We start from the raw sequence: 16,466 nt of genomic DNA, 5'->3' as shown, positions 1-16,466 counted from the left end.
TATAAGTGCAATTAACAGGAACTTGTCTATCCATGCATTTAAATTTAAACTTAAATTTCAGTTAGGTGGAGGCCAAGCACTTACAATGTGCCAATTTGTGCATTTCCTAGGATGGCCTGCCCCCTAGTGACAGTAACATAAAATCCTCTAAAAGGCCATACATTTGCAATATGTCCCTTATTACAAGCATCATTAAAAAATAACTATACACAAAAAAATGACTGCTGCTACTACTACTAAATGGACTGCATTTATATAGCGCTTTTATCCAAAGCACTTTACAATTGATGCCTCTTATTCACTCATTCACACACACTCGCACACCAACGGTCAGCTCCTTGGGAGCAATTAGGGGTTAGGTGCCTTGCTCAGGGACACTTCGACAGACCCAGGGCAGGGGATTGAACCGGCAACCCTCTGACTGCCAGACAACCGCTCTTACCTACTGAGCTATGTCACCCCCATATAATAATAATAATAATAATAATAATAATAATAATAATAATAATAATAATAATAATACTACTACTACTGCTACTACTGCTACTGCTACTACTACTACTACTACTACCACTACTACTACTACCACTACTACTACTACTAATAATAATAATAATAATAATAATAATCTCCCTGGCTGAATATCTCAAATAAATGTGCTCAAATAAGGAATATTTGTTGACATATTGATCCCACAAAAAACATTGCTTTAAAGTATTGAAATATAAGTTAAAATGCAAAAATAATCATTAAAATTACTATTTTAAAAAATATACTCATGCCAGCTCTGTTATGTAGCTGGTAATACATTACTGGCACAATAAGCTCATTCTGAGGTATATAGAGTGGTTCAGTGGGTAGCACTGTCGCCTCACAGCAAGAAGATACTTGGTTTGGGTGCGCTACTGTTTTTTTTTTTTAGGACTAGCCATACAGTTCCTTTTGAATGTATTCACCCCATTTGAACTTCTCACATTTTGTCCTATTACACGTTAAAGTTTTGATCCATTGGCATTTTAATCCCCACCCCCCTTACAAATAATAAATTCAAACATTTATGGTGCAAAAACTATTTTTATTTATTTTATTCACCTCAGAGGGGGCTTCCCTTTAGCTAGGGTCTAGCAGCGGTGCAGTGTAATGTTTATATGGTTAACTAGCATTGTAACCTAAGGCTGCAGGTTCAATTCCCAGGTAGGACACTGCTGTTGTACCATTTAGAAAAGTACTGCATTGCTTCTGTATATATACAGGAAATGGATAATAAGTAAACAGCAAAACAAACAACAACAAAAAGCTGTGTCTGCTAAATGCTTGTAATGTAACCTTTATGAGTCACTGCCAGCTTATTGCTCTTCACAACAATGTGACTCATCCCATCTGCTGTTTCTGTTCTGAGACCTCCCAGTCAGTGATATCTAGTCTGCAGTTGAACACGGATAGATTCACAATCACCATTGAACAGAGGTGAACAATTCAAGACCTGAAGGGCCAGTGTGTACGCGCAGGTTTCTGTTCCCACCAATTGGCTGTATATACCAACGCTGGTTCACGTTTCATATAGGGACACAAGGAAAGTATTTGGCTATCGGTCACACGCTTATCAAGAAATATAGCTAAAATGTCAGATGCAGGGCTAATTAAGTAATTCAAGCCAGAAGTTGGCATGAAAACCAGAAACAGATATGGCCCTCTTTACCCACCTCTGCCATAGAAGGACCTCATAGTATTTAGTGTCATTTGTCAAGAAAATGGACGACTGCCCCAGTCAAGGTTGTTCATGCAAAAGGGTCCCCCTTGCAAAAGCGATTTCAATCTCAATGGGGTTTTCCTGATTAAATTTGAAAAAAATGTAAAATGACGCATCAAGCCATTTTTTATTTTTAATATAATCCTGAAGACATCTAAATACTTTAGCCTAGATTCAATCAACATATATCTTTAACTTTGACTGACAAATAAATGCAAGCATTCATTTTTCTTCACACATTTTGGCAAGTTATTTTGGTGATCATTAAAATTCTGCATTTAATTGTCAAAGTTTAGCACAAATGTTGATTGATTGCAGGCCTTTATTTCATTTTGACATTACAGAGAGTTGCTTATATAGTATTAATATTATATTAAGTATATTTTCGTTTACGTTGCAACAAAGCAAAATGAGAAATAATGAATAGGAAATTAAAACTTTATTGAGACACTGTGTTTGGTTGCTTGCATGGGCGGTCCTGGTCACCCATCTATAATGATCCAGGAGGGCAAAGGATTGAATCACATGAATGCTGTCTGTTAATATGGAGCTGTCACATCTCACTTCCATTTTGGGTGATCAGCACTGTGGATGCCTTTTGGGCCTTCATAAACGTATTATTATAAGAATAATTCATAACATGTTATTTCCTATGATGATTTTAGTCGGGTTAGAGGGTGTAATGCCTGTTTACAAAAACGTATAATAGACTTGCCTCCATTCAGAAACTCATCTCATGAAAATTCAAAGACTAGCCTACAGTTACAGGAGAGGATTTTTATTGAGTGGTTGAAGCCGTTGACATAAGACTTCTAAACTGAAGCAAAAGTGACCATTATGCAAGGCTTTGAATGGTGACGTCAGTTTAAATTAAGACTCCGCTCTATTAATAATAATAATAATAATAATAATAATAATAATAATAATAATAATAATAATAATAATAATAAACAAAACAAAAAAAAACCCTTAAACGCACGTCAAATTATCCAACCCATACAGTACAGCGCGAGGCAAAAGAAATGTGTTCAATAACGTGTTAACATTTCCACGAGATGAAGCTAAAACTTCCCAGGAAAATCCACGGATTTTAAGGAACAATATGAATATTAATAAGTGGGTTGAAACACAGCTTTCAGCATTCCCGGCAAAATGATACTTCCTTTGACCAATAAAGTTGAAGTAGTACTTTTAAGCAGCCAACCAGCTCAGGGAGTTGGCGTTGACCCTGCCCTCTGAAGCTAAAGGGACACGAGCGTGTTGCTGTTGTCAGTTTTGCAGGGAAAAGTGGCAAGTTGGACGTGTGACGACGAAGCAGTGGAGAAGTTACACAATATAACCAAAAACGTTAATAAATCAAGTTTTTTGCCTATAGTCTGTTAGTGAAATTTAAAGTGTATAGTGGCTAGCTGTTTCTGCGAGCTCAAGCTGATACCTAGTTCGGGAAAATATTAGGAATAGGTCCATATCATCACAAAAGAAATTAGCAGGCTTGCTAGTCGAGCTAGCCAACAGCAGCGTTTGCTTGTTACCTCGCGATAAAACCATAACTTAGGTTTCCGACAAGGCGAAATCACTTACGAAGTTCTGTGAGTAACTTCGAACAGATTAAGTAAAAGTTCACGGTATATTCAAAAAGTCAGATAATTGAGTTATTTGAAGTTGTGAAGTGTGGTCGGTTTGCAGAGGCTTCCACTAAGGATGTCTTGTAGAAGTGGAGTTGGCAGGGGGGGCACCTCGGGTGTTCAACCCCTCAAAGCCACAGTCCCCTTCCAGCTACACAACAAAGCCCAGCCGCGTCCGAGGGATGCCAAGACAGGTAAATATGCCAATGACTTTACAGAGATGCACTTTACAGTCATAGAAAGTGTGCAGTTTGGATGCAGCCTAGTACGAGCGTGAGTTAGGCTGTGTATAAATATTTGCCGTGGCTGAATTGCTGGAAAGACGCATAATGTCCGGTAAGTGACCGTCAAATATTTTACAATGGTCAGCTCGTGTAGGCTAAATGCCAGTTCGTTACCACACATTTGAAAGGTCTAAAACAGTAGTTTGTGTTTCACTGGGTCAAACCACGTCTGTAGGCTAAGTTATTCAACAGAAGAATGTGCTCCAAGCACTAGCTCCCCCTACCCTGGCATGCATGTGTGAGTGTGTAAGTGGAGAGAGGAGGGATTTAGCCTAACAAGTTAATTTCTAATTTACCAGCCAGCTCTTAAACTGTTTTGATCGGGGACCGTCAGCTGGCTATAATAGATCAAGGAAAGTGTAGTGATTTATTCAGGGTTAAGTGCTGGAACTTTTTAGTCCATTCATTTTTGTTTACATGCGTTATATCCGACCACACACGTTTCACGTTTGAGTCCTGCATTACTGCTTTAAGAATAAAACACTATAAAGACCAATAGATTTTCATGGCCACACACATGCCACCCTAGGCAATACTCTCCCTTTGACCCACAGAAAGGGGTGTGTATTGCAGGGATGTATTTTTTTCCCCCTGATTCTTGTTAACCTCATTAATCTGGATATTACTCTCAGACCTCTAAATGTCTGACTTTATTGAAGGTTCTCTCCTGCTATCAACAGTCAAGAACTGCTAAAGCTCTTGATGTGTAATTCTTATGTATAATTCTTATGACATAACCAAGTCCCTCTACCTGCGATTTAGGCATTATAAAGGGTGTGAAATTTAGTATTCTATGAATAATTGGGGAGAATTCCATCCTGGTTATTCAGGAGCTTGATGAATGTTGGCTGTGGAAAGGAGAATGTAGTTTGTTTTCATAGGAGCCCCTGCCTCTCACACTAATGTATCAGACTGTACTTAGCCCACAGCTCGTTGGAGCACGGGGAACCGCCAGCTCACAGTTCCTGGTGTAAGGGCATTCTGACCTGCCTGGTCAGTGGGGTGTTTATTTTTATATCACGCTTGCCCTCTGTAGCTGTGCTTGGTGGAAGGTGTGTGTGTGTGTGTGTGTGTGTGTGTGTGTGTGTGTGTGTATGAGAGAGAGAAAATTATTGCATACATGTGTGTGTGTTAGTGGGGGAGGCTGTGTTTGTGTGTTTGAGTATGAGTGTTTTTGTGTGCCATGTTTATGCATATGTGCGCACGTGCGCGTGTGTACGTGTGTGCGCACGCCTGTGTGTTGGCGGGGGCGGGCAGAAGTGGAGCTGAATGGTAGCTGTGTTAGAACTGCACCTGCTGGGGATTACTCAACTGTCAGTACTCACCTAGCTCTGCTCAGCCCTACGGGGGGGTCAAGGGCAGGGCTTGTGAATCATTTCCCTAAGAAAAATAAATAAAATCTGATCTTACTGTTTTTAGGTATGTTTCTTTTGGACCCCTTTGTCAGAATGCCTGATTGGAATTGATTCCCAGCTCGGTTGCTGGAGCACCGCGAGGAATATTGTGTGCCTCAGCTGGCCCAAGTCCCATCACCTGTTACAGGGCGAAGACCAGCAGTCTCGCTCAGAGCGGTTCTATCAGGGGTCAAGACCAGCAGTCTTGCTCTTCGACCCTCGTGGAACCCCTGTCAGGACAACACTGCTGCTCTTCAACACTCATAGAACCGCTCTGAGCAAGACTGCCGCTCTTTGACCTATGCTCTGTTCAGGGTGGTTCAGTGAGTGTCGAAGAGCAGCAGTCTTGCTCTGACAGGTTCTATGAGTGTCGAAGAGCAGCAGTCTTGCTTTGATAGGTTCTATGAGTGTCGAAGAGCAGCAGTCTTGTTCTGATAGGTTCTATGAGTGTTGGAGAGCAGCAGTCTTGCTCTGATAGGTTCTATGAGTGTCGAAGAGCAGCAGCCCTGCTCTGATAGGTTCTATGAGTGTCGAAGAGCAGCAGTCCTGCTCTGATAGGTTCTCTGAGTGTGGAAGAGCAGTAGTCTTGCTCTGATAGGTTCTATGAGTGTCGAAGAGGAGCAGTCTTGCTCTGATAGGTTCTATAAGAGTTAAAAAGCAGCAGTCTTGCTCTGATAGGTTCTATGAGTGTCGAAGAGCAGCAGTCTTGCTCTGATAGGTTCTATGAGTGTCGAAGAGTAGCAGTCTTGCTGTGAGGTTCTATAAGAGTTAAAAAGCAGCAGTCTTGCTCTGATAGGTTCTATGAGTGTCGAAGAGCAGCAGTCTTGCTTTGATAGGTTCTATGAGTGTCAAAGAGCAGTAGTCTTGCGCTGATAGGTTCTATGAGTGTTGGAGAGCAGCAGTCCTGCTCTGATAGGTTCTATGAGTGTCGAAGAACAGCAGTCCTGCTCTGATAGGTTCTGTAAGAGCAGGAATAGAGTGGTGGCTGGTGTGTTTGCTGTGGATCTGAGTCATTGCACCTTTATGCACTTCAGTCAGAAAAACTGATTTTGCACTTCAGGAAGTCCTGGACAAGTTTAAGAACTTCCTTTGTTAAAGGAAAAATTCACCCGCCCAACAAAATGTATTATTACTGTCTGCTGACAAAAATACTAACAACCCAAAACAGGATGCGTTTAACGCCCTGCTTTGTAAGATAAGTCAGTCTACCAATGTAATGTTCCTATCTTTATCTTTAAGATGGTGTATGCAGCCATTTCCCCATTTCCCATAGTTCATTGCAAAGTCTTTTTCTATGGTGTCTGAGATGTTGGTTTAATGTTTGGTGTGGATCATATTACGTCACTTAAATTTAAGCGCGGCAGAATTATTATTAGAATTATTTTTTAAAAAGGTACATTTTTGTTACTCCTTCAGCTGAGAAGACCAAGTCACGGCCTCCGAAACCGAGCATTCGCCGGACCCTGTCTCTGGACAACATGGTGGGCCCCTACCTGCAGGGCCAGTGGCCCAAGGAGCCGCACCAGGCAGCCTCCTGCGTCAACGACAAAGCCACTCAGGTGAGCCAATCGGAAGCCTGGAGCTTGCACAGTATTAGCCCTTTAGCCTGTTAGCATGGTGGTAAACTGAGACCCCCCTGGCCAGGCTAAACCCCATTTACCCCTGACGGGGCGAGGTCAACAAAGTGCAGAAATGAGGTGGTCATAATGTCACTGCACAGAGCATCACGGGTAAGACTCTGGCAATCACTCAGATCTGTTTTCCTGTCCCTGTGCAATTCTGCTTTGATTTATATTCTGCGTGTAAAGTTTAAATGGAAGTCATATGGGAGAATTAGATCATGTACTCTGATAGGCCACCCTGGATGAAGCAGCCCCAAACGTAGACCCTCCCCGTCTCCGCCCCTGTTGTACACATCGCCCTTCCCACTCGCCTCCCTCCCTTCTCGCTGGTGTTTTTAATGAAACGTTAGAACGGTCGTCCGGAGTTTTCTCCCATGCGCTCAGACCTAGCGGAGTTCCCCCCCCCCAACGCATGCAGCGCGGAGGCGCTTTTTATAGCCCGGGTCCCATGATGTGAGGTGCAGCAACCCAACACCAGAGCCGCCGTAGGAATGTGTGTTATTTGTGTGTCCTGCACTTATTTATTTAGCCACGGAGTCCGACGGTGAGCGGCGGGCAGGGCTTCCTGGCTCCCCTTTGTACACTCTGGACGCCGTGTCTGCATCAGCGGTCACATTAGTGCCTAACATGGCTGTACAGTAGTGTTAGCATTAGTGCCTAATATGGCAGCACAGTAGCATTAACACATAACATGGCTGTGCAGTAGCATTAGTGCATAACATGGCTGTGCAGTAGCATTAGTGCATAACATGGCTGTGCAGTAGCATTAGTGCACATCACGACAGCACTAGCTTCGGTGCCTGACATTGCTGTGCACCAGCATCGGTGTTAGCGCCTAGCACAGGTTGCCGTATCTAGGGGGAGAAAGGGACTCCATGAGTGCAGTACATACGTGCAGTACGTCAGCGTTAGCTTTAGCGCCCTAAACAAGGCTGGACGCCGCTCGCGGGGGAACGGAGTCAAGGAGGAGGCGGCGGCAGCGGCGTTGCGTAACGCTGGCTGGACTGCCGGCGCTTTGGCCCCTGCCCACCAATACCTTCTTTTTAGAAGTCTTTCACGCCAAGTTAGACAGCAGGGCTGGGCGCGGACTTGCCCTGGTTCAGAGCGAATACTGAGAATTCCCTGGGAAATTCTCATTTCTGCCGACTCGTCAATTTCATGCCGAAGGGCCTGCCCTTAACGGGGAAGGAAGTCCGTGCACTTTTATAGGGTTCTTATTATAAGAAATCCCTGGCAGAGGGATTTGGGCTGATATGTGAACTGTTCCTGGATCAAAATCCACGCTTGGTATAAATTCGTAGGAGCTGGGTTAGGGTTAGAAGAGCTGATCCTGGAACATTCATTCTCAGGGATCCTGAGCCTGTGTCACTGTTGCCTTGATACTGTACAGCTCTGCTGATGTAGCCTGCTGTACTGTTCTTCTGGGTCCTTGGGTTTGGGGAAAGGGGGCCTTAAAGCAGTTGCCTCGGTGACGAGGGTGGGGGGGCGGGGGCGGGGACGGCCTTGGGCTTGACGTTCCGGATTCTTCTCCGCCCGCAGACGCCCAGCACCTGGTCGGACGAGTCGCGGGGCCGGAGGGCGGGCGTGGGCCACAAGCGCTCGGCGTCCTGGGGCAGCGCGGAGCACCTGAAGGACGTGAGTGTTTCCCCCCCCCCCCGCTCGCACTTCCCTTTGCAGGAGCCCGGCTGCTTCCTCACCGAGCGACGCGCTGCGTTAGAGCCGCTCTGGACTGGAGAAAAGAAAGCTTTAAAGCGCTTACTTAGCCTTGAATGCCACTGCTTTAATGCACTGCATTCTAAAAGCAGGAGAGCAAACTGCATTAAAGGGCTTCCAGAGCATGGATGGATGTATTGTGTGATTGATCAGTGTGAGAGTAATGTGTGATTGATCAGTGAGAGAGTAATGTGTGATTGATCAGTGAGAGAGTAATGTGTGATTGATCAGTGTGAGAGTAATGTGTGATTGATCAGTGTGAGAGTAATGTGTGATTGATCAGTGTGAGAGTAATGTGTGATTGATCAGTGTGAGAGTAATGTGTGATTGATCAGTGTGAGAGTAATGTGTGATTGATCAGTGTGAGAGTAATGTGTGATTGATCAGTGTGAGAGTAATGTGTGATTGATCAGTGTGAGAGTAATGTGTGATTGATCAGTGTGAGAGTAATGTGTGATTGATCAGTGTGAGAGTAATGTGTGTTTGATCAGAGTGAGAGTAATGTGTGTTTGAATATTTTTGTCCTTTGGGAAGCCATTCTGCTGTGTTCTCCCTTGCTTTTAGAGCACTGTGTGATGTCACATGCACAGGCACCACTCCCCTCTTGTCAGACATTCCGTTCAGCAGGCCCTCTGCTGCCTCCTGTTGGCCGTTTGGCCTGCAGCGGTAAGCAGTGCAGAGTGGCAGTGCATCCCTTCCCCCAGCAGGGGGAGTAAAACCCACGCCTCTCTCCTCCCGCTCCGCCCACAGATCGCCAAACTCAAACACCACCTGCAGAAGCGCTCCAAGCACGGGGTCCCATCGGGCCACGGGCGGGACCCCCAGCAGCAGCAGCACCCCCCGCCCGCGGGCCACGCCCTGGGGGCCACGCAGGTACCCCTCCCCCCCACACACTTCCCCACTCTCAGATGACTCCCCTCAGTCTCGCTCGCTATGAATCCGCTGCTGTTTTCATTCACACTGCACGTTCAGCTTCAATCCCATCAGGCTTTCCACTCCTGCCATTTTGGGTAACCTTGTGTGCTTCCTTCAGAACAGGGGTGTCCGAAATCTTATCCAAAAAGGGCCGACGCAGAGAATTTCCACTAGACTCATTAGGGGTGTGTAACCGGGGTGGGTGCAGGCTTTTGTTTTAGCTCGGCACTAAAGGCTCCCGATTCTGTTTCATCAAGGTCTCGATTGAAGGCCGTGATTGAAGGCCGTGATTGGCTAATTAGTTGAATCAGGTGTCGTAGTGCTGGACTGAAATGAAAACCTGTACCCACACTGGGCCGGCTTTGTGTGTGTGTGTGTGTGTGTGTGTGTATATATGTATGTGTATATATGTATATATATATGTGTGTGTGTGTATATATATATATATGCGTGTGTGTGTACCCCTCAGACGATGCCCCTCACACCCCTGTGCCGAGTGACCCCCCGCCTGCGCCACAGTGTGGAGGGTTTGAACCTGGAGCTGGAGAGGGTGTTTGTGCACGAGAGCCCTGCAGAGCGACAGCAGGTCTGTACCCAGAGCACTGTGACTGCCGCTGTGACCCCGCTCCCAATGAACAGATATGCGCCTGTCCTGCAGTTATATAGACTCTGCTGCTGCCCGGCCCCTCCCCCCTTGTGCCGAGACTCGTCCTCCTCTTGTAGTGACTCCTCCCTGTAGGGGGTGTGCCACAGTCCTTCTGCGCTGCCATCACCATTCCAGCAGCTTACCTCAGCGCTGTCCCTGCAGAGCAGAGTGGTGACTGTGCTGTGGCACGGGGCAGCTCATGTTTGTGTTGCACTCTGCCCTCCCTGCTCGTAGATCCTGGACGTCCCGGACGGCCACAGAGCCCCGGTGCCCGCCCAGAGGTGCAGCAGCGACTCGCAGAGCGACCCCTCGCCCGCACTCCTCTCTCCTCCCCCCTCCCCCTGCTCTGCGGGGGAAACAGGTGAGTCGGCCCCTCCCCCTCTGAGGCCCCGCCCCTCCCTTTCCCTCACTCCTCCCTCTGATCCATGGGGGAAACAGGTGAGTTTGCCCCTCCCACTCCTAGGCCCCACCCCTCCCCCTCCAAAGCCCCGCCTCTCGATGCTGAAGGACTGACGTGTTGTCCCCTCTCCCCGCAGCGGACACGGCGGACTCCGGGACCCTGTGCTCCTCCCCCTCGCCCCCCCCGGGCAGCGCCGGGCCCTCTCCCTGCTCCCCGCGTCCCCGCAAGACCTGCAGCTTCCAGAGGGAGCCGCCCGAGGGTTGTGAGAGAGTGCGCGTGTGTGAGGAGGCGCTGTGAGTCTCTCAAACGCGCTTACTTACGCGCACATACACACACACACACACACGCACACACTTATATACATGCACATATACACACATGCACACACTTATATACATGCACATATACACACACATACACTTATATACATGTACACACACACATGCACACACTTATATACATGTACACACACACACGCACACACTTATATACATGTACACACACACACGCACACACTTATATACATGCACATATACACACACGCACACACTTATATACATGCACATATACACACACGCACACACTTATATACATGTACACACACACATGCACACACTTATATACATGTACACACACACACACGCACACACTTATATACATGTACACACACACACACTTATATACATGCACATATACACACATGCACACACTTATATACATGCACATATACACACGCACACACTTATATACATGTACACACACACACACACACACACACACTTGTATACATGTACACACACACACGCACACACTTATATACATGTACACACACACACGCACACACTTATATACATGTACATATACACACATGCACACACTTATATACACACGAACCCATACGCACGTATACACACACATACACACTTAAATACATACAGACACGTGCACGTGCGTACACATACATACTTATGTACACACATACGCACTTAAATACATATACACACGTGCACACGCACAAAAACACACTAATATACATACACACATACACAATTATATACATATACACACACGCACACATACGCACTTATATACACACATACACACTTAAATACATATACTTACATGCTTATACACACACACAGAAACACAGTAATATACGCACACACACTTGTATACACACGCACCCACTTTAATACATTTACACACACTTGTACCGACACGTGCACACAAACACACACTTGTTTACACACATACCATGCTAACACACACATGCATGCTCTCATATACGCACACACAAACTCACAAATGCATATACCCCGTGTATAGTGGTGGAAAAAAGTACAACAATTCTATGGTTTTACACATTAGAACAAAACTAACCCTCATGTCCTGACCAACAGTAACATAAATGTGACCTTGTGTGACAAATGAAGCAACAGATTTTACTCTGTCATTGTTTATTCAACTGAAAATAAGTCAACATGCAGAAGTCTTCAGTGGAAAAAAGGTTCACCCCGTGATTCACTCGCTGTGGTTTATCCTGGTTTATCAGTCTCACTGCTTCAGCTCATTGACGTTTGAGGGCATTTCTTTACGCACAGCTCTCTTAAAGTCCTCCCACAACATCTCAGTGGGGCTGAGGTCCGGACTTTGATTGGCCAATCCAAAGCCCAGAGTCTTCCCTTTGTCCGCCTTTCAGTTGCAGATTGGTGCTCTTTGGGTCATTGTCCTGTTGCAGGATTCCACTCTCAGCCAAGCTTTAGCTGTCGGCCAGATGGTGTCACATTTTCCTGTAGGACACGCTGGTAGAGAGGAATTCATTGTGAGCCCAGTGATTGTGAATCACCCGGTTCCTGTAGTTGCAAAACAGCTCCAAGTCATCAGCCCTCCCCACCATACTTGACATTTGGCACGAGGTTCATGAGGTGATATGCGGTGGTTGGTTTTCACCAGACATGGCATTGTGCATTACGCCCAAGCAACTCTACTTTGGCCTTGTCTCTTCCCGTGGACAGGCTTCCGGGAGTCTTGTGGTTGACTTGGGTGCAATTTAGCAAACCTTAGGTGTGCTACAATATTCTTTTTGAAGAGAGGGGTTTTTCTCCTGGCTAACCTTGTTCAAGTGTGCCATACTCGTTTAGTCTTTTCATAGGCTCCACCATTAACATTTTACGTGTTGACGGAGGTCGTAGGTCCCTGGATGTAGTTTTAGGGCTCTTTGCGATTTCTCAGAGCGTCATACGGTTTGCTCTTGGGGTGAATTTGCTGGGACACCCACTCCTGGGTAGACTGCCAACTCTTCTCCATTTGTAAATAGTCTTTCTCACCGTGGAATGGCGGGCTTCACATTATTTGGAAATTGCTTCATATCCTTTTCCCAGGCTGATGAGCAACAGTTGCTTCTCTGAAATCATCGCACACATTGTTTGTCCTTGGCATGGTAAACCTGAATGTTCCAGACCAAGCTGTCATACTGTCTGCTTTTATATACAGGTGCTAGCACTTCCTGATGATCAACTAAACACCTGCACTTAATTAGCAGCACCTGGTTCTAATTACCTTCCTTATTAATATGGGAGCTATAAGGGCACACATATGGTTTATGCATGTTGGCTTATTTTTGTTATAAATCAAGTATTTTTTGTGTGATATGAGTCACATGGGATTAGATGTTTCTACTGTTAGGTATTAGTCATGTGTGTTCCAGTCTCCAAAAGAGGGTGTAATTTATTTTTCACATCATTGCATATACACAGTGTACATACTCTCACACACACGCTCACACACACTGAATACACAAAGCCTGTTCATGTTACTGCAGGTTTTAAAAGCAGCCAGTATCTATTTGGGACCAGGGTTATGGGGATCGTGGTACACAGGAACACTGCCCTCTGCTGGAACACCTCATCCCCTCAGCTTGGGAATGATCCGTGTTTTACAAATGCGCTGCACTCACATTGGGGGACATTATATTACAGTCATTTGGCACTTATCCATTTACTGTACAATGTTGGCCCATAAAACTGATAACTGAGGAAAACAAATGCTCTTAGGAAGTCATTGTTGGTTGTGTAATTGGTGGTAAGGATAAGTGGTCATTGCTAATCAGTGTCTCCCCCCCCCCAGCTCTCCGTGTGAGGGCCAGGCTGCCCCACGCCCCTCCTGCCCCGACCCCAACAAGGTAAACTTCACTCCCCACGGAGGCTCCGCCTTCTGCCCCGTCAGCCTGCTCAAGCCCCTCCTCCCCTCCATGGACATCCTGTTCCGCAGCCTATCGGTGTCCCCCGTCGCGGCCCGCCCGGGGCAGGGCGGGGCTCCCGCGGTGGGCGGGTACCTGGGAGCCCTCCCGGACTCTGCCACCACCGCCATGTGATTGGGCAGCGGAGCGGAGGAGGCGGAGACTGTGAAACAGCCACCGGCTCTCCCGTCTTTCGGCGAGGATTTTCCCCCCAAATGGAGGAAGAACCCCAAATCGATCCACAAAAAAAGTGCTTCTCCCACCTCTGTGCAGATTCTGAGTCAAAACTGCTTTGGTCTCTCTCTGTGTTTACGTCAGTACGAAGACTCACTCCCTCTGGGTGCTCACACACCCCACCTGCTGGACAGTAGGAACACTGACATCTCACATGAGGACTACTGAAGGACCTATCGCATTGCAGCTGTGCCTGTGACACCAGGACTAAAGGACCTATTGCCTCGCAGGCGTGCCTATCACATGACGGCTAAAGGACCTATCGCATCACAGACTGTGCCTGTGCGTCACACTGTACACACTGTTTGTTGGCTTTGTGCACGAAGCCAGGCGTCACATCTTTCAATGAGAAAAATGAAACTTCACTGTGTTTTGTATGTTAGCCTGATAGAAAAGACACTGAAGACAAAAAATGTTGACATTTTTGTCTGCTTTAATGGACGGCAATAGTCTGTGGTTCCATTTTGCTTGCATGTCACGGGGGCGGGGTGGCAAGCGTTCTTAATGGCGTTCCAGCGCCTGAAACACGAACAAACTAAGAACGTCGGGGCAGACCGCTGGTAGTCTGAATGTGGCCAATCGATTGATCGTTATGAACTTCCGGAGCCGAAAGCGCGGTCGCGACGTACAGCGCAACCCTAGCGCCGCTACGAATTCGCCGTGAATTCTGAAGAGTGCGTTGCGTGTGGCGGTGCCCGCGAGGCTTTCCCGTGCGTGGCGCTCGGGTCCGTTTTCGCTTTGCCACGTCGAAGCAGAACAGACCTGGCGTCGCTTCAGGTACTGACACAAGCAAGGCTAAGGTTCGAAAGCAGCAGCAGCAGCAGCAGTTGCTGCAGTAGTAGCAGTATTTAGTTAACAGTGCCACATACGCCCCATGATCAAATCACTCGCTGTAGCCTTTCGTGTCTGACATCTATTAGCACCAATCTTTGAGAAATACTGAGACGGTAAATGGGCAATGTTTCACTGTGTTTAAAAATAAATAAAAATAAATAAATAAAAATCTAATGTAACAATCTGAGATTAAATTATCCCTTCGAAACAAACCAAAAATACCACAAATACCAATGCTGGATGGTTTTAATATTTAATTATAAATATTTATTTGCAGTGTCAGCTTAAAGGATGTTCATTTTTTAACCGAAGTCAAACCCAGGATGGGGAGCTCTGTATTATAAATAAAGGCAGGGTTATAACTTTTCAGACTTAAAAATTGTACAAAACTGCAGTTACACGAATGTACTGCAAGGTATGAAGCAGAGTGCACTGCGATGAAGTATGATGCTTTATGTACAATTTGAAGTTGTTCAGTTTTGAGGTACGGAGGCATTTTCTGCTTCAGTTTAATTTGACAGCATTTAAATGCTTCAACAGTGTGCTCTGGTCCAATACATAATGTCGTCCCACTGGGAAACAGTGAGACATTTAAAGTATTTCTTATGGTTCCGTTTATATTTGCCAGGCCCGTGGCATGTTCTGCCCAGTGCTTCTGTTTGGTTTGAGTTGTGCCAAAACGCTGAGACGTGAAACGGACAGTCCCATACAACAACAGCAGCAACCCCTGGCCCCCTAAAGCATGGCTTTGTAAAGTGTGAGACGAGACCTCTAAACAAAGATTTACATCCGTCTTGTATTTATGACCTTCAGAGTATAGGCTACAGCAGAATAGTCACACGCTTACCTGTGGTAATTTCCCCCAGGCTCTGCTTCAAATGGATAATGATAATCAGTTTGTTTATAAAGTTCTATTTTTACACTCTGGCACGTTTCTCTAGAGAACCATTTTGAAATGAGTTTTTAAGCCAGATTTTTTTTTTTTTCAATGACACAACGTGTTTGGGTAAGGCCTTACTCTGTTTCAGACCATTTATTTTGTCATGAATTTCACTTTAATAAGCCAATTAGACGGACTGTATACTACTTATGTATGTTAAAATATATGCTTAAACAATAGTGCTGTTTTTTTTTTTTTCTTCCACTTTTGGCATCTTACTGACGTTTTGTAATGTATTTTGACCAAAAGATGTATATGAACAATGCACTGTTTTTCTCATTCAATATGGAGAGTTAAACTTCCTGTATATATGCTGTGTAGATGTTTGTGAACAGCATTACAGGGAAAATAAATAAATTTTGCAGCACTCTGAAGTTGATTAAATATCAGCTTGTTGTTGTTCAAAAGGAAAAATTATGTAAAACTAAGTGTTGGCGGCTTGCGTATCAGTCATGTCTATATTATTAATTCAATCAACACCTAGGTTTGAGTAACAATCACGATTATGCGCAACTGGCTGCGCTCTTTCGCTTTATAGCCTAGCCAGCATCAGCGTTCGTGGCTCCGGTAGCCTACCTTTGGTGAACACGTGCGGTTAAATTAGCGGCTGAGAATTGAAATACATCCCTCCAATTGTATGAATCCAACTAAACATTTTTCTTTCACAGACCAATAGAAAAACTACACATTCCAAGACGCAAATGGTTAGCGACAGGGTATCGAAAGGTCCTTGAATTTATCCAAGGTATGCCCCGTGGAATGCCGCATTGAAAATGGCATCAAGTGTGCCGTAATAATATTTATTATTGGACGACCATTGCGGTAAAAGTTTGTACTTTCAAGTTGCATGTATGCATATACTTACGTCTAC

General features: G+C 45.5%; 1 protein-coding gene across 1 annotated transcript; it reads left to right on the top strand.

The window, feature by feature from the left end:
* Nucleotides 1–3,012: 3,012 nt before the first annotated feature.
* LOC135243103 (protein FAM117A-like) lies at nt 3,013–15,969 on the top strand. Its single transcript, XM_064314642.1, has 8 exons — nt 3,013–3,569; nt 6,470–6,612; nt 8,215–8,310; nt 9,139–9,261; nt 9,773–9,889; nt 10,184–10,310; nt 10,486–10,642; nt 13,476–15,969. Exons 1-8 carry the CDS (start codon nt 3,452–3,454, stop codon nt 13,720–13,722), a joined length of 1,128 nt encoding a protein of 375 aa, XP_064170712.1. The 5' UTR covers nt 3,013–3,451; the 3' UTR covers nt 13,723–15,969.
* The last annotated feature ends 497 nt before the right edge of the window (nt 15,970–16,466 follow it).

Source organism: Anguilla rostrata, chromosome 17 (genome assembly GCF_018555375.3).
Source record: "Anguilla rostrata isolate EN2019 chromosome 17, ASM1855537v3, whole genome shotgun sequence".
Lineage (NCBI taxonomy): Eukaryota > Metazoa > Chordata > Actinopteri > Anguilliformes > Anguillidae > Anguilla > Anguilla rostrata.
The sequence above is the reverse complement of the archived record's forward strand: the minus strand, read 5'-3'. Positions and strand labels throughout refer to the sequence as shown.

Excerpts from the sequence above, each read along its gene's own strand:
- LOC135243103 (XM_064314642.1), top strand. The coding sequence starts at position 3,452 with ATGTCTTGTAGAAGTGGAGTTGGCAGGGGGGGCACCTCGGGTGTTCAA. Across the intron at positions 9,262-9,772 it reads ACGCCCTGGGGGCCACGCAG|ACGATGCCCCTCACACCCCT; the intron begins GTACCCCTCCCC and ends TGTACCCCTCAG. Across the intron at positions 9,890-10,183 it reads GCCCTGCAGAGCGACAGCAG|ATCCTGGACGTCCCGGACGG; the intron begins GTCTGTACCCAG and ends CCCTGCTCGTAG.